We start from the raw sequence: 14,970 nt of genomic DNA on the forward strand, positions 1-14,970 counted from the left end.
CAGAGGGAGGGTGGCAGTGGGCAGGTGGGTGACCCGCAGGGTGACGGCACAGGAGGGTGCTGAGCCCTCGGGGTGCAGCTGGATGTTGCACTATGCGGGCTGCCCAGCTCCACTCCCTTGTCCCCTCCCGTGCCCGCAGTTGCACTGCTCTGTGGGGCAAACCCCCACTGCACCGAGGCTGGGGTAGATCCCTGGCTCTGCTCCCCCCACCGCTCCAGCTGCCCTTGCAGGAGGCGGGGAGGCGTACCCCGAGTACCACCCACGCCCCAGCACCCACGGGGTGACCGCGGAAGGGGCGCAGCTCCTCTTCTGCAAGCCGGGAGCCCCCCACAGTCAGCCAGCTCCCCCTCCGGCTGTCCGGGAAGGGACGGCGGGGCTTCTCCCGGAGCCCCCCACTCCACCCCACCCCCGGCGGGCTCAGTGCCCAGGGCGATGCTCCGGCGGGTCACCCCGCAGCATCCCGGCCGCTGCTGCCACTGCCTCGGGGACAGTAAATCAGGGCGGTGCAGCCCCACCTCCGCGCTCTCCATTGGCAGCAGCGCCCCTCACCCTGCTCATTGGCGCCGCCGCCGCCGCCCGCCCCTACATAAGGCGCCGTTCGGCCGGGCCGGCCCGTCGGAAGCCGGGTAGCGGCGGCGGAGGCGGCGGAGGCGGCGCGGGAGGCGGGCGGTGCGGGATGCGCTCCCGCCGCCGCGGGGCTGCCGGGCAGCCCCCCGGGCCCGTGAGTAGGGGGTGGTTTAATGTTCCGTGAAGTTTTCCGGAGACTTCGGGGTGGGGAGGGGGGTGGCTTTCAACTCCGGCACGGTCACCGGTCCGGAGAGAAGTTGGTGGCGGGCGGAGCGGGGCAGGGCACGCAGCTTGCCCCCGCAGCTTGGAGGGAATGCGGGGTGGCAAGGAGGCAGGGACGGAGGTGAGGGGTGGAGATGGAAGGATGCTGCTAGGCTGGGGGTGTCGGGGCTCAGGCGGATGGGGCGGTGATGGGGGGCGTGGGCTGGGACTGGGGGACAGCCACCAGGGTGGCAAGACGCAAGAGACAGAGGGAGAGAACGGGCAGCTCCTCTTTCTAGGGACATTTGTGCTTGGTTGTGGCTGAGCCCGCGGAGGGGCTGGGGGTTGCAGATAGAGGGGTCCATCTGTGCATCTGCCTGCATGGGAAGGTGCTGGTTGTACACTGGTGGGTCTGAGTGGGAGCAAGCGGCTGCATCTGAGCCCCCCAAGGACCTGGTGTCCCTTTGGGCTGAGCTCAGAGGCTAAGGTGACTGCTCATCTCCACACTGCATTAGCTGCTGCTGGCTGAGCCCCAGCGTGCCAGGTCCGGCGCTGAGGAGCCCTGCACGGGAGGGGAGAGGGATGGGACAGCCAGCAGCTGGGGGCTTTGTGCCTGTTGGAAGCATCTGTGATGGGATGCATGCACAGGCCAGGGTCTGTGAGAGGGGTGTGGGAGGGAGCAGTGCTCAGCCCGCAGCAGCAGTGAGCAGCTGGGGCAGCGGGTCCAGGGCTCGTGGGCTTTGACCGGAGCAGAGGTACTGCAGGGGCTGAGCTGCTTGGGGCTGAAGTGCTATGGAGGGTGCACTGCTGGCATCCATGGGCATCCCCGCTGTGGGGAGAGGACCGCTGGGTCTGCAGGACGTCCCCTGCCTGTCCTTTACCCTGGCGGGTACAGCTGTGCCAGCCTGGGAATGGCAGGAAGGGGAATATGATGTTACTGGGGCACATCCAGTGTGATGCCACCATGTTGTCACCACTCTGGGGTGCCTTTGGGGTGTGATCAGGCCCCTGCTGCACGATGCCGTGCAATGTCGTGGTGCTGGAGGTGGCTGCGGCCTGGGATGGGGTGATGCTGCAGTAGTGGAGCATGACATCACTGGGGTGTGTGGTGTGGTGGGTGGCAATGTCATGGTGGCATGCTGGATGGGGTGGTCACACAGAGGGAGACAGCTCCCACTCCCCACCATGATGTGGGCTGAGGGCTGGGGATGTGCGTGTGGGTACATGAGGAGGCCTGGGGAAGGCATCTCCCCACCTGTGGTGAGGGGTCCGGGGCACAACCCCCTGCCTGCCCCACAGCTCCCTTCCTAGTCCCACCCTACCCTCCTCACAGGGCATTGCCAACTGCAGCCATGTGTGGGGACAGATGAGCCCTACATGCTGCATCCCTGCTGTGGAGCCAGCACCCTGTCCCTGTGCTGCCTGGGTGCCTGTGGGACCCCCTGCCTCAATTCCCTCCTCCTGCTGCCTCTACCCCTGTCTGGCTCCTTGGCTTCATGTCACCAGGCTTAGCCATGCCTTGTGACCATAGCTCCTGGAGTGACCTTGCCACCAGATGCCATAACACAAGCCAGGATGTGGCTCTGCTGGGACTAGACTGGCTGAGCTCTGCCCTGCACACTAGGAGGACCCCACAGCTGCAGACCTCAGATGGAGCTTCATGCTGGGCCCTCGGTGCTATCAGCAGCACAATGGGAACCATGAGGCCTTTCCCATCTGCCATGCAGAGCCTGGGCATCCCTCCCTCCCCTTTCCCAAAATGGCCTGGATCTGGGCCGTGTGTCCTTTTCCCCATGGCACCAAGCACCAGATCTGCTGGGAAAAGCTTTTTGTCTCCAATCAGGAACATTGTTTTTTCCTGGAAAGGCTCCATCCAGCCTGGAGGGATTGTGGCTGCAGCTGGATGGGGCTGGGAGGGGTACCTAGGGAATGGGCCAAGCTGAGGGAAGCAGGAGCTGGAGGGGAGGCAGAGCAGGGGGAGCTCTGCTGGTGGCCTGGGGACAGCCACCCATCACCTGGCTATGGCCCGAGTGAGGGGGCACCACTCTGCATTGGCAGGAGCTCATGTGCAGCCCTGTACCCATATGCCCATGTGGGTGGCTCTGCCCCACGCTTGCTTTGGTGAGCCCAGTGTGGGGGTGTGGCAAAGGCTCCCTCTCCCTCACTGCCTGGCACTGCAGAGTGACCCTCGGAGACTGTCCCATTCCTGCGCAACCCAATGAAACCCTGTCCCCATCACATGTGCCTTGCGTGGGCTACCTGCATCAGGGAAAGACCCAGGCTCCTGCCCCTGGAGAGCTGCTCCAGACAGGACGGCAGGGTGATGGGCACAGTGCCTGAAGTCTGGCTGGGTGGTGGAGAGCAGGGCTGTCTGCGCCTAAGGGTGTGGGTCAGGCCAGGGAGGGGATGGGAGCAGCATAGAGTAGATCTTGGGACACACACACACATACACATATCCAACCTTGCAGCTGGGCAGGGGAGCAGATGGGATTGGAGAGGGGAGGGGAGCTGGGCCTGTGCAGTGGGATGCAGGGCTCTAGGTGTGCTGGGCAGTGGGGCTCATGGTCTTCCCTGCAGCTGGAGGACAGCCCCTTCCTGTCCAGGCAGGTGGGCAAGAAAGCTCTTTGCTTGTGGCAGGGGAATCCTGGCCCTGCTGCCCTGAAGACCATTGGGAAAATTCCCATCCCTGGGGGAGGCAGCAGCAGGCTGCTCCCACAGCCCAGTGGGCCTGCCAGGATCTAAGCCATTGGGCATCTTCCCCTCTCTAAGCCAGGCACATGTGGCACCACACAGCTGCCACAGCTTCCTTTTCTCGCTGGCAGGATCCACGGGATGGGGAGAAGGGGCCACTCTCCCCTAACCCCATGACAGTGCTGGGGGCTGTTCCTAGCTCCCTGGGAAGCAGGGGCTGCCCTGCCCAGGAGGATGGCACAGCCACATAGAGCAGCATCCCCTGCCTTGGTGGCCAGGTGCCCCAGCCATCCCTCCAGGCTGCAAGAGTGGGACAGACTGATCTTGCTCCCATTGGAGCGCTGGCATGTGGGTTCATGACCATATCCCAGCAACACTCAGCTCACTGCTGGGCTTTTCCCCTCTGGAGGGGGCTGCCTGGCCTGTGGCAAGGGCTGGCCATCCTGAGTGCCACCTTACTCATCACCCGTGCTACAACCAGGTCAGAGCCAGCTCCAAAATCTCTGCAACCTTGCCAGCAGTGCTGGCAGACACTGTTCTCCGCAGTCCAGGTTAATTGAGCCTCTCCTCCCAGTCTTCTGTTCCTCCCAGCATCTCCTTCCTGTGACCACATCCCAGTGCAGATACTTTCCCCGGCCAACCTGGGAGGAGCTCACCCCACAGAGCCTCTGGGAGAAACTGTGCCAGCAGGGTGGGGAAACAGAGGCACACAGGTGTCACCTGGCAGAGTATCCCCATGTTCTCCCCATGGCCTTCCCGAGATCCAGAGGATCAGCCAGAGAGGGGATGATCTTCCCCGGTCAGGCAACTGCCTGCTTCCTCTGGCCCTGCCAAGGGAGCAGTGATTGGTATCACGGTCTGCCAGGAGCTTGGGTGCCAGCAGCCCCTTGGGGCAGGGCGAGCTGGGGCTGAGCCCAGCTTTGTCAGCACCCTGCAGCACTCCTGTTGCCTCCTGGGTCCCTCCCATGGGATGGGCTCCCATAGTCCTGCTCCTGCCCAGCCCTGCCTCCCAGCTTGCTGAGTTACGGTCCTGTCCCAAGGAAGCCTTGAGGGTGAGCTGCAGCTGGGAGGGTCTGTGCATGGGTATGCCAGAGCTGTGGCAGTGCCCAAGGTTCTCAGGGCTGGTGGGGTGGCACAGGCTAGGGCAGGTGACAAGGGGTGGAAAGAAAGTGTGCAAGGGCGGAGCGGATGCTCGGGCACTGTGGAGTGGGATGTTGGGATCCCTGCTGGCTGGCAAAGCCATCTCCTGGAGCTGATGGGCTGCAGGTCTCTCCCAGGTGCCCAGGATGCTGGCGCTGTGCCTGCTGTCCCTGGCTTGGCTCATTGAGGGCTCCCAGCGCAGCGAGCCCATGTTTGCAGCCGTCACCCACCGCCTCCTCCCGCCCGACTACGACAGTAACCCCACGCAGCTCAACTATGGCGTGGCTGTCACCGATCTGGATGCCGATGGTGACTTCGAGATCGTGGTGGCAGGGTGAGTGTTGCACCCAGCGCCTCGGTGACTGTGGGACCTGGTACCCCTGCAGGGCCAGGAGCTCCTCACTCCTCCATGGGCATGTGGCTGGCTGGGAATTTGTGCACAAGGGTAGTGGGGTGGGGGTCTGCATGCACCCATTTGTGTGTGTGTGTGCGTGTACCCACGTAGGGTGGTGATGCCAGCTGAGCACCTGTGCAGGACAATATGGGTGCTCCCACCCCATCCCCGGGGCCAGGTTCCCCCTCTGCAGGGCAGCGGCAGCTGCCCAGCGGCCGGGGTCCACCCTGCAGTGCAGAGCCAGCATGTCCCCGAGCCAGCTCGGCTCCGCTGACAGGACTCAGCACTCTCCGGAGATTCAGTTAATTGGCTGGAGGTTTTTTTTATAGCCCTTTATTGGAGTGATGGCTTGGAAGGGCTGGCAGGAGCTGGGGAGGCAGGGAGCCGTGTGCTGCGCTGCTAGCGCCCGAGCAGGGCTGGACATGGAGCAGCTGCTGCCAGCGGGTCCAGCCCTGGCCGGGGACAGTGGAGACCACGGCGCGGTCTGCGTGTGTGTGCTGGCATGGCTGTGAGCAGCCAGCGCAGCGTGTCTGGCTACACACCACCATGCTCACCCCTGAGGGAGGAGGCTTGTACAAGCAGGTGTGCTCACCTGGAGGGAGACCCTCACCCCCACAGATCCCATCTGGTGGGGCTGTGGGAGCTTGGGGCACCATTGTGGCAGGCAGAGCCTGGCCCTGCTGCTGCTCTGAGCATCACCTTGGGGCAGCAAACCACAGGCAGCACTGGGGACCCTGGAGGCGCCCAGGCCACCACTCCCAGCTGGGCCCTGCCGAGTAGCTAGACGGGGTTTTGTAAGCAGCCATGGTGCCCGTTGTGTAACTTGTTTACTGGTGCACCAGACAGGAGTGGGCAGGGAGCCACTGGGCACCATGCTGAGAGGATTTGTCTTGCGTGCTAGTTTCCCTGCCCTGGGAAAGGGCTGCAAGCAGGGACCTGTGCCCCATCCTGCCCCACTGGCTGCCCGGCCCCTGTCCGTGCCCTGGCATTGCCCTGGGGTGCCCTGGCATTGCCCTGGGATACCCAGGCCAAGTAGACGTGGAATGCCTGACATGGTCTGGGACAGGTCCAGGCTGAGCCCTCCCCATCTGCACCTGGGAGCCAGCCCCATGTTCGGGTGCTGAGGGCAGCCCAGGGTCCCTGGCATCCATGGTCTGTGCAGGTCTCTGCAGTGCTCATCATGGGGAAAACCTGGTGTCATACCTGGTGTCCCCTCAGGGATGGGATAGGGGCTTTCATCCTGTCCCCAAGCCACAGTGGGCCATCGCCCCTGCTCACACCTGCAGGTACAATGGCCCCAACCTGGTGCTCAAGTACGACAAGATGCAGGGACGGCTGGTGAACGTGGCAGTGGATGAGCGGAGCTCCCCATACTACGCGCTGCGGGACCGGCAGGGCAACGCCATCGGCGTGACAGCCTGCGACATCGATGGGGACGGCCGCGAGGAGATCTACTTCCTCAACACCAACAATGCCTTCTCCGGTGAGCCCTGCCAGTGGCCGTGCCCTGAGCCCTGGGTGTGGGGGGAGCTCCCGGTATGGCCACCCGCGACCTTCGGCGCGTGAGGGATGTGTGCGGGCTGGAGTTAATTTCTCAGTTGAGTGGCTCCATTGATTGATGGCAGTGCGGGTGGGACGCTGAGCCCAGCCAGCCGCCGAGTCAGCACTCCCAGCTGCCCACTGCCCTCCCGGTGGCACCCTGAGCAGGATGGCAGCTTCTCCACCATCCGCAGGGCTGTACCACCACAGGGACCCTTGCACTGAAAATCCCAGCTGTGCCATGCAGTGGCTGTGCCCCTCCATGCCATGGCTCTCCTGTGGCCGCTGGACCAAACCAGGTCTAATCTTACCCTGCCTGTTCTCTCCCAGCTCCTGGGGTGTCTGTCGTGGGGAGGAGACCCACGTGCCCCAGTCTGGCACTAGGCAACCCTGGAACTCCCTGGGTCATGCTCCAGCCCATCTCTGCCCCGTGTCCCTCTCCACAGCCCTGACCTCCAGGCAGTGAATCTGTCTTCCTGACACTCTGAATTACCCGGGCTAGCGGTGGCTGCCGGCACACCTGTCCCTAAATCAGGCGCTGCCATCGCCGCTGTCATGGGCAGCGCGGCTCACTGCCTGTGCCTGGCACCGAATCGATTTTTTACCTTCCCAGGGATGATCTATGGGGCTGTGCCCCATTGGGACACATTTTACCTTAATGAGTTGATTCTTCTGTGTGTCTCCTGGCAGCCCTTTAAGGGTCACGGAGGCTTTTGCAGCAGCAGCCTGGCACCACGGGGCTGCAGGGGACGGAGCAGGGGTTTGGGATGCCCCTCCCCCAGCCTCCCCTTTCCACAAGGCACCCTTCTAAGGAGGAGGTGGGATGCTGCAGCCCCCTGATCTGTGCCCCCCCCCCCCCCCCAGGCATGGCCACCTACACCGACAAACTCTTCAAGCTCCGCAACGGGCGCTGGGAGGACCTCCTGAGCGATGAGGTGAACCGGGACGTGGCCAGCCGCTTCGCTGGGCGCTCCGTTGCCTGTGTGGACCGGACGGTGAGGGGGCAGGCGGCACCTCCACTCCCTTCCCACCCCCCGTGCCCCTCCAGCCCTCCCCTGCAGTGTCCTGGGGAACCTCTCCCCTCGCCGGGGCACCAGCCCCATTGCGCCCCTCACTGGGGCCGGGGCTGCCCCCCAGCAGCCCGTGGCTGTCAGGGCTGGCAGCTCCCCCGGCCGTGGGGGCTGCAGGCGCCTGTCCGCACAGTTGCCGCCAGCTGATAAACGTGCCTGTCGAGGTGATTTATGTTCCTGTCACCTGCTCTTTCTTCTTCCTCCTCCCCCAGTGGTTTGTTTCCAAATGATTATCACTAAATCAGGGTCCAGCTGCTGCATGGGACAAGAGGGGGGGTGGGGCCGAGGGGGATTGGACCTGGCACAGTGGGGATGCTGGGGGAGCAAGGTGCACCATGGCAGCACCCCGAGCCTGGGGACCACAGAGGTTCTAGAGGCAATGGGGCACGTCCACACTCCTGGGTCCTTTTCACCATGGGCATTGCAGAGCCCTTGCTCAGCACATGGTAGGGGTGCTTGGTCCCATGGAACCATGAGAGCATTCAGCCCCACAGCAGGGATCCTGTGGTCCCCGTGGAGTCTGGTTTCGGGTGGGTGGGTGGGTGCTGAGGATGTGCCGCCGGCCACAGGGCTCCGGCAGGTACTCCATCTACATCGCCAACTACGCCAGTGGCAACGTGGGCCCCCACGCCCTGATCGAGATGGACGTGGCTGCCAGTGACCCTGCCCGCGGTGTTGTGGTGCTGGTGGACGTGGCCGCCCAGGCTGGTGTCAGCAAATACACAGGTATCCGGCTCTGCGGCCCCGTGGAGGGGACTGGGCGCTGCTGGGCACGGTGAGCGTGGGACCCCGTTGCAGGCAGGGTGATGCAGGCAGCGGCCCATGCCACGCGTTAGGCTGCCTGACTGCCCCATCTAGTGGTAGCCCCACGGCCCGTGGAAGGGACCACGGATGCTCACCGAGGACCTCCGTGCCCACCATTACCTTGCCTGGCAGCCAGGCTGATCCCTCCGGAACCCGCAGCATCTGCAGGGCCGGCAGCATGGCACGGGGACATGGGCACACGAGCGTGCCCGTGCCCCACGCTGCCCCACCACCGCAGGGACCGCTGCCATGCCCTGTCTCCCCAGTGGCAAATTGTCACTAATTAGGAGTGTTGTCACCATGGCGATGGCAGTGATTAGGGTTGGGAGTGACACAAGCGGCTGCCAGGCCCAATTAGCTCCTGATGAGAGGGACTGAAGGCAGGAGGAGGGCAAGGAAGGGGCACTGGGGGTCTTGGGAGCACTGGGTGGGCAGCACCAAGGGGGCATGGGGGGTGTGTACTCTCCTGGGGCCTGGCATCAGCTGTCCCCTCACCCCCGGGCTGCTGTCTCCAGGGGGCCGTGGGGTGGCCGTGGGCCCCATCCTGAGTGACAGTGCCTCCGACATATTCTGCGGTAATGAGAACAGCCCCAATTTCCTCTTCCACAACCGGGGTGATGGGACGTACCGAGATGTGGCAGCTGCTGTGGGTGAGTAGGGGGAGCCGGGGGGAGTACCCAGGCATCAGGGACCTCAGGGCAGGGCTGGCTCTGCCTGCACGGGCTGGTTGAGTACAGGGCGAGGGACAGCCCTGGGGACTCAGAGCCCCACTGGCCGTCGGGTGGCTGAGGTGCACCAGGGCATGCCTCAGTGCAGGGATGCAGCCCTGCATCGGGAGGACCCATCTGGGGGTCACAGGGCACTTCCTGGGAGGCATCCTGGCGAGACGGAGGCAGGGAGGGGGTCCTGTCTCCCCCCGTCCCCTTGCGGCTCCCCAGGGCTGGATGACCCCTACCAGCACGGACGTGGCGTGGCGCTGGCTGACTTCAACCGCGATGGACGGGTGGACATCGTCTACGGCAACTGGAATGGGCCACACCGCCTCTACCTGCAGAGCGGGGCCCCTGGGCGTGTCCGATTCCGGGTGAGGGCTGGAGCTGGGACCCCCCCCACTGCAGGCTTTGCCACTGAGCATCCTTGGCCGGGGGGGCCGGCTTCACCCTGATTTGGCTTTGAGCCCCAGTTCCCAGCAAGGAGGGGACCTGAAGCGCCAAAGTGTGACCCAGTGTCCTGCTCTCTGTGCCTGTTGTCACCCCATCCCCATCCCTCACACAGGACATTGCCACCCCCAAGTTCTCCATGCCGTCCCCTGTCCGCACTGTCATCGCAGCTGACTTTGACAATGACCAGGAGCTGGAGGTTTTCTTCAACAACATCGCTTACCGTGGCTCCTCTGCCAATCGCCTCTTCCGGTAGGAGCCCAGCAGGTACCGGGGGGCCAGGGCAGCTGGCACCTCGCTTTGGGGGGCTGAGCAGCCCTCGTGGCACAGCCAGGCTCGCAGGGCTCCTCTCCAGCAGTGGCACTGCTCAGGCTCGGCTAATAAAAGGCACCGTGACTGAGCCCTTCCCAGCGTCATTACCAGCTGCTGCAATCGTGCTTGCAGCAGCCCCCAGGGTCCCCGGCACCGCTGACTAGTGGCCGCATGGAAGCTTGTTTGTGGCTGCTGTTAATCGTGGGGGTCAATTCCTCATTACTGCTGTGTGGCACCTCCTTACCTGGTGTGTGGGGTGGTGGGAGCTGGTTGTCCACATGGTGCTGACACCCGTGGTGGGTAGAGGGCAGTGGCATGGCAGGGAGTCCCTGGGGGCAGTCTCCAGTCCCAGAGGGATGCAGCAATGTTTGGAGATGGTGTTGCTGGTCCGCAGTCAAACCCACAAGAGCCAGGCTCTCATGACATCCCTGTCATGGAATGGGGACATGAGGTGCTAACAGGCAGGGGCCAGACCTGTCCCCTACCTACCCTGCATAGCCACCAGGGCTGTCACCTCTCTACCATGCTGCTGCAGGAGGGGACAGGCACTTCCCAGCAACATGCTGGGAACTGCAGGGGCTGGCACTAATGCACCCTGTCTGTGCTCGGCAGGCTCATCCGCAGGGAGCACTCAGATCCCATCATGGAAGAGCTGAATCCAGGGGACGCGCTGGAGCCCGAGGGACGGGGCACGGGTGGGTTCCTCTGGCCCTGGCAGTGGGGCCCTATGCTGGGAGAGTGTCACAGCGCTGCCTGGCACCCTTTATGCCTGGGGATGCTGCATGCCTGGCTGAGTCACCTGCCTGCTCCCCACCAGCATCCCAGAGCCCCCATCGCCCAGGAGTGATGCTTTCTCCCTCCACCCATACCCAGCTAATGGTGCCATCTACAGTTGCCCCCCAGGGCTTTGCTCTCAGGGGGCTCCTTCCTAGGTGACTACTGTTCAAAGCCAACCTCTGCATTTGGGAGGGGGCCAGACAGCTCCTGTGTTCCACAGCCCTCCAGGCACTGCCTGTTCTGCTGCCTGGGGAGCTAACCCACCTGACTGCAGGGTGCTACCCATACAGGGACCTTTACACCTGCACTGGGGTCACCCATCTTCCCTGTTGCCCCTGCATTGCCAGGAGTGCTGCTCCTGGCTGTGGGAGCCCTCGCTGGGAGCAGGGTATAGTGCTGGGAGATGTGGGGCTGGGTCCTAGGCATGACATGATCCTACCCCTGCAGGCGGTGCAGTGACAGATTTTGATGGCGATGGGATGCTGGACCTCATCCTGTCCCATGGTGAGTCCATGGCACAGCCAATCTCCATCTTCAAGAGCACCCAGGTAAGTCTAGCAGGGGGTCCTCGCGTTGTCACCATCCCTTCTGCCTCTCCTTGCTCAGTCTCCCTGCTGCCTCCTCTCTTGCAGGGCATCAGCAACAACTGGCTGCGCGTCATCCCCCGCACCCGCTTCGGGGCCTTTGCACGGGGGGCCAAAGTGGTGCTGTTCACACGGCGCAGCGGGGCCCACCTGCGCATCATCGATGGCGGATCCGGGTACCTCTGCGAGATGGAGCCTGTGGCGCACTTCGGACTGGGTGAGCGGTGGGGCAAGGGGCTGCCTCCATCCCGAGCCTTCCCTGGCACCCCCCGGGCAGGGGCCACCTTCGCTGCCCAGGCGCCCTGCAGCATGGTAGCCATCCATGCCCATTGCCCTAGCCACAGTGAGCTCTAGGAGAGTCTGCAGGCAGGGTGCCTAGTCACTGCAGCCCTGCTGCAAGGGGCAGCTGCCCACTTCCCCACCCCCTGCCTGCTCCTTTGCCCAGCCACCGGGGCTTTCCCTGCCCATTAACCCTCCCCTGGTTCAGCATGGCTGGCAGCCAAGCCTGCAGGTGTGTCCCTCCTCACTGGCAGGACATCCCATCATCCACATGTGCACCTTTCATGCTGCATCCTTGTACCTGGGCTGTCAGCACGGGCACCTGGGCCCAGCTCAGGGAGCAAGGGGAGGCTTTGCTCCTCCATCCCTACCACGCCCCTGGCCTCCTTTCAGCCCCTGTCTGCCCTGGAGACCCCCCTCTCTGATGGGCTGCCCACCTGCAGGGCATGACGAAGCCAGCAGCCTGGAGGTGACCTGGCCAGATGGCCGCGTCATCGCACGAGCGGTGGCCAGCAGTGAAACCAACTCTGTCCTGGAGGTCCCCTACCCCCTGGATGCAGAGGAGCCGCTCATGCCCGCTCCACTGGAGGTAAGGGCCAAGTGTAGGAGCAGGGTGGGAGGCAGGAACGAGGGGCTGAGCTCTGCTGGCTCGGTGGCTGCCCAGGGCTGATACCTCCCCATTCCGGCGGTCTTTGCTTCTCCCCAAATGCAGTGTGGGCAGGGATTCTCCCAGCACGAGAATGGACGCTGCGTAGGTGAGTGGCTGCTGGGGGCACTGGTGTGCCTGCACTTGGGATGCTGCAGCAAGGCCCCTCGAGGGGCACAAGGGCAGCACCCTGCTACAGGGAGGTGGTGGCTGGGGAGTCAGCTGGGCATGCAGGCAGGGCTGCTGCGTGGCTCAGTGCGGGGTCTGGCTGCCTGTCCCGGACGTGGTCTGGGAATGGGGGCAGCAGCCCTGCTCTGGAGGGGGACTGTGGCATAGTGGGGAGTTGGGAGAGCACTGTGCTGAGGGCAGGAGACACGGCTGGCATGTGGCAGGCATTGCACTAGGGCTGCAAGCAATGGAGGGGCAGCAGGGATGCAGCAGGGTGGCTGTGCCATGAGCCTTCTGGGTAGAGGCATAGCTTGTGCATGGCTATGTCTGCGGGGATCATCCAGCATGTGCGGGGGCAACAGAGCAGCTGTGGCCAGCAGCCCCATGCTCCTAGCCCAGCCTTCTCACACTGAGGACCCTCTGCTTGCAGACATAGATGAGTGCACAGAGTTCCCCTTCATCTGCCCCCGGGACAAGCCCATCTGCATCAACACCTATGGCGGCTACCGCTGCCGCAGCAACAAACGTTGCAGCCGGGGTTTTGAGCCCAACGAGGATGGCACAGCTTGCGTGGGTGAGTGATGGCTGGGATGCCCTGACCCCATGCCACTGCAGCTTGGCCAAGCCAGTGGGCAGCAGCCCCAAAGTGTCACCTTGGGATGCTGTTGCACCCCTGCCAAAGGCCTGGCCATATCCTGTAACCTGCCAGGTGGATGCCCAGCTACCTGCACCCTGGCTGCTTGTCTGTTCATCCTGCACCTCCCTCTGAGCTGCCACTGACTCCCCTTCTCTCTTTCTCTTTTTCTTTCTTGCTCCTTCTCTCCTTCTCTGTGCAGCTCAAGTGGCCTTTTTTGGGGGATACCCCTCTGCTGGGAGCTGGCCTGGGCCACCCCACCGTGCCCTCCTCCCTCTAGTCCTTGGACTCTGCCTTTGCCTCTATGCACTTTAACCCCTGCCCGTAACATGCCAGAGCAGCCTTGGCGGAAGGACTGGCCAGCCTCTGCCTGTCTCTCTTTCTCTCTCTTTCTCTCTCTCTCTCCATGTCAAACTGCCCTGGAAGTTCTGGCCGTGCCCTACCGGGGCGGCCTGCGGTGGGATGGGCACGGAGCCTGGCTGTCCCTTGCACCGTGTCTGGGAAAGCAGCCTTGGGGCAGCACCCCTTCACCGGCACCTCCCCGCCCCAGCGCTGCTCCTGCCACGCCGGCGCCTCCCGGGCAGTCACTTGCTCCGTCGCCTCAATACCGTACCGTGTGCCTGCTGGTTTGGCCTGCGACGTGTGTGCTTCGCCTGCCCCCTCCTCGGTGATGGGGACCCCCCTCCCCAGCCCTGGCAGAGGAGGGTCTCCCCGGCCCTGCAGGGGAAGGACCCTCGTGATCTGTTTTTTAATGTATTGACCCCACTGTTTGGAGTCGGACCCTCCTCAGTCTTCCGGAGAACTCCCCCAATAAACTATATCCTGTCTATTAGCCCGGCCCACTGAGCTGTGCAGGGCAGGGCTGTGCCCATGCTTCTGCCCACCCTGCCCTGGGGCTGCATGGGGAGTGGGCTCAGGGGTGGGGAGCCATCCCCAGGACCCCCCAGCATTCCCTGCCCGGAGGCCAGGAGCTAGCTGGAGGGTGCACAGTGGTGCTGGGCAGCTCTGCCCATCCCTGCTCCCAGTCCTGGGAGCATGGCCAGGTGTGCAGCAGTGGAGGCAATGGGGAGCAGCAGGCAACCCTGCCCACGCAGCAACACCAGGGCTGTGCTGCCTTCCCGCCGCATGCTGTAACCCTGTGCTGCTCTCTTCCCCACCACCAGACATCGACGAGTGTGCCCGGGGCTTGCACAACTGCAGCCAGCTCTGCACCAACAACCCTGGGGCACACACCTGCCACTGCCACGCGGGCTTCCGCCCCCTTGATCCTGCTGCCAGCCTCTGCCTGGGTGAGTACCTGCAGGCAGCGGGGCCGGCAGCCCGCGGTGCCCACCCACCTGCCACTGTCAGGGGCAGCCATGCTGCCCATGCTGCCCTGGGAGCAGGGACACTGTTTCCTGGGGTCCTTGCAGCCCTGGTCCCAGCCAACCCAAAACATGGTGGGGCAGGATGGACAGACTGTGGCTGTGCAGGGGTTGAGGGCGTGAGGAGGCATCTGCCACCTGACAGCCTTGGGGACAAGCAGTCGCAGGACCACAGCTGCATGGCTACAGGAACTGGAGATGCTCTCATGTCCCAGCTTCACCCAGCCCCAGAGCTGTCCTCCCACCATGCCCCTTCCATCCCCTTCCCTGCCTGTGCCAGGCACCCTCCCTACCATTGGTGCAGCTTTGACCCTCTCCCCTTCTTTTCCAGACATAGATGAGTGCCAGGCACAGCCTGGCCCCTGTGACCATATCTGCCACAACAGCCACGGCTCCTTCCACTGCCACTGCCGCCACGGCTTCTCCCTGGGCACGGGTGGACGCTGCTGGCGCAACTAGCCTGCCCTGGCATGGACAGATGCCCCCTGCTCACCCCCAGCCCCGTGCCAGTTGCACCCGGTGCCAACTGAATAAACCCTTTCCTGCACTGGTTTCCCTGTGGGTCCCTGCCACCAGGGCCACATGACTGCTACATGGGTCTGTCCCCATCACCCCATCACCTGCCCCATCCCTCCCCCTT

General features: G+C 63.9%; 1 protein-coding gene across 3 annotated transcripts; it reads left to right on the forward strand.

The window, feature by feature from the left end:
- The first annotated feature begins 590 nt into the window (after positions 1–590).
- Positions 591–14,872, forward strand: CRTAC1 (cartilage acidic protein 1). Of its 3 annotated transcripts, XM_064463932.1 has the most exons (16): positions 593–721; positions 4,737–4,933; positions 6,280–6,476; positions 7,397–7,527; positions 8,172–8,328; positions 8,922–9,056; positions 9,345–9,490; positions 9,682–9,818; positions 10,491–10,573; positions 11,103–11,203; positions 11,288–11,456; positions 11,962–12,107; positions 12,231–12,273; positions 12,763–12,906; positions 14,130–14,255; positions 14,662–14,872. In XM_064463932.1, the coding sequence occupies exons 1-16, from the start codon at positions 677–679 to the stop codon at positions 14,787–14,789; spliced, it is 2,085 nt and encodes a 694-aa protein (XP_064320002.1). In that variant the 5' UTR covers positions 593–676; the 3' UTR covers positions 14,790–14,872. The 3 variants fall into 3 exon arrangements, with proteins under 3 accessions (XP_064320001.1, XP_064320003.1, XP_064320002.1); XM_064463931.1 differs by lacking the exons at positions 14,130–14,255; positions 14,662–14,872 and adding an exon at positions 13,517–13,855 and having other exon boundaries at positions 591–721; XM_064463933.1 differs by lacking the exons at positions 14,130–14,255; positions 14,662–14,872 and adding an exon at positions 13,169–13,507 and having other exon boundaries at positions 592–721.
- The last annotated feature ends 98 nt before the right edge of the window (positions 14,873–14,970 follow it).

This window comes from Phalacrocorax carbo, chromosome 12, assembly GCF_963921805.1.
Source record: "Phalacrocorax carbo chromosome 12, bPhaCar2.1, whole genome shotgun sequence".
Classification (NCBI taxonomy): domain Eukaryota; kingdom Metazoa; phylum Chordata; class Aves; order Suliformes; family Phalacrocoracidae; genus Phalacrocorax; species Phalacrocorax carbo.

Excerpts from the sequence above, each read along its gene's own strand:
- CRTAC1 (XM_064463931.1), top strand. The coding sequence starts at position 677 with ATGCGCTCCCGCCGCCGCGGGGCTGCCGGGCAGCCCCCCGGGCCC. Across the intron at positions 4,934-6,279 it reads TTCGAGATCGTGGTGGCAGG|GTACAATGGCCCCAACCTGG; the intron begins GTGAGTGTTGCA and ends TCACACCTGCAG. Across the intron at positions 11,204-11,287 it reads CCATCTTCAAGAGCACCCAG|GGCATCAGCAACAACTGGCT; the intron begins GTAAGTCTAGCA and ends CCTCTCTTGCAG.